Below are 1974 nucleotides of genomic sequence, written 5' to 3' on the forward strand. Positions count from 1 at the left end.
TTCCTGCCCTTTGGGCGGGGGGATGGACTCGATGATCTTCAGAGGTCCCTTCCAGCCCGAATGTCTATGAAATCTTTGAAAACCAGCACATGCACAATTTCTTGCATGGATATTTACATTTTCATGGGTCTAGGCATATATTTGAATGACCAAGATTTTTTTTTTTTAAACCTAGTTCAAGTGATGTCTAATTACTGTGATTCGCATTTTACTTTAAAAGAGTAAGAACAATTTCACAATCCAGCTATCTTGGAGGGAGGGCATTTAACTTACTTGGGATGGGACTGAAGTAAAGCCTCTTCCAGTTGGGGTTCAGATATTTGCTTAGAGTGCTAGACAGGTAGGAGCGGAGTTGAGGAACGGAAAACCCCTTGACCACTGTTATGCAGCCACTCTGTAAATTGCTGTACAAGCAGGGCAGTTATCTAAGTGCATCTCTTTGTGTTTTGCCCAGGGTTGGATCCCACTCTGCTTCTGAATCTGGGTCACCTGAGCAGTAGCACTTTGGAAGCATTGGAACAATTAAGTTCTGTTAACTCTGTGTGCTTCATTAGCTATGGTTACAATGAGGTTCTGTCATATGTAAAAGCTTCCTCATCCAGAATAGAGGTGAAGCCATAACAAAGCTGTAAGTGGCAGCTCTCTCCAGAATAGAAAACTGACATCTGCTCACAATACCAAAAGCTAGTACCAAGACGTTCACTGTAGAAATGAGAGGCAATAAGCTGCAGTACACTTTGGTCTTCTTACCTTATCTGCTGCTGGCTACTAATGCAGACTCTTTAAATCCTCAGTAACAGTAAATGTCACTGTATTAGATGTTGCAACCTGAATGCCTCTACCTCACCTCTTTCTCTAGAGAGGGCATTCTTAAAAAAGCTGAAACAGTAGAGCATTTTCTCTAGGTAAAGATCACTTCAGGATAAATGTATGGTATACAACAATGCAAGATTGTGGAGTACTTCTGTGTACTAGTTATTGGTGTGACAAGTTGATTACAAACACAGATTTACAAAGCCAGACTATAGATTTCAACTGAGTCTCATTATAAACAACGACAGATTTACTTTATCTGCATTTTGTTACAAAGAATGAGACTGCTAACATTTAAAATTCTCTCTCAGAGAACCATATATATACCAATGGCATTATTTACAGTGAAATGCCAACTAAAGGGTGTTGTGATTTATTCCCCCCCACCATTTACTTCAAGAGGTACAGGATTTCATCCAATGCTTTTATCTAACTGTAGGAATGAAAATGGGGGAAACGCCACAAGATTTCAGTGGCCATACCCTAATATTTGCACAAGTGTTGCAGTCAAAGAGAAAACTCTCTCAGATGCACCAAACACTGCTCTTAAAATGTCACCTTGGGAGTTCTTCACTTTCACCTCTATGAATTGCTTTATTGCTAAAACGATTCCTGTGATTTCCTGACCTTGGTTTTTCCTTTGGGGACGTAATAGATTCCAGAAGCCCGCAAAAGAAAATAACGCCTCTTCCAGGACTTCTTTCCATCTTCTTTTAAATAAAGGGCTGCTTCGAGTTCTGGCACAATGACAGATGCCCCGCAGAAGCTTTCCTGTGCAGCGAGAATTAGATTACACAAAATAAATGGAGTCAATCACCCATATTAATAAATAGCGGCAACGTGTTCACTTAAAGGCACTTCCTCTGTGGGCAAGAGTATAAAGATGGGAAGGCCAGTTTCCAAAGCTGGACATCTGGACATGCAAACAAGAGTTTTCTAGAGTGCTTAAAAGGTCTTGGGCATCCAATTTAGATGTTCACACTAGAAAAAGGGCCCATAAAAGCCCTGTTCCCTCCACTTAAGCCCCACAATGTGTTTGTAAGGGCTAAATGGTGGATCACCTTTTGTAGAGTGATACACTTCTATTTTGGGTTGCCCCTAGCCAAGTCCAGTGACCAGAAACAGAACTTACTATAAGAGTGAATGTGAGAGGTAGGCAAT

At 40.9% G+C, this 1974-nt stretch overlaps 1 protein-coding gene across 3 annotated transcripts in view; it reads right to left on the reverse strand.

Annotated features, from left to right (window-relative positions):
- Positions 1-1974, reverse strand: part of APBB1IP (amyloid beta precursor protein binding family B member 1 interacting protein) — a 128291-nt gene that overhangs the window by 29547 nt on the left and 96770 nt on the right. For all 3 annotated transcript variants that reach the window (XM_019508253.1, XM_019508254.1, XM_019508255.1), the window contains one exon: positions 1441-1584. In XM_019508253.1, the coding sequence (XP_019363798.1) occupies positions 1441-1584 (144 nt within the window). The remainder of the gene's footprint in view (positions 1-1440; positions 1585-1974) is intronic.

Source organism: Gavialis gangeticus, unplaced genomic scaffold (genome assembly GCF_001723915.1).
Source record: "Gavialis gangeticus isolate Ggan-Ray unplaced genomic scaffold, GavGan_comp1, whole genome shotgun sequence".
Classification (NCBI taxonomy): domain Eukaryota; kingdom Metazoa; phylum Chordata; order Crocodylia; family Gavialidae; genus Gavialis; species Gavialis gangeticus.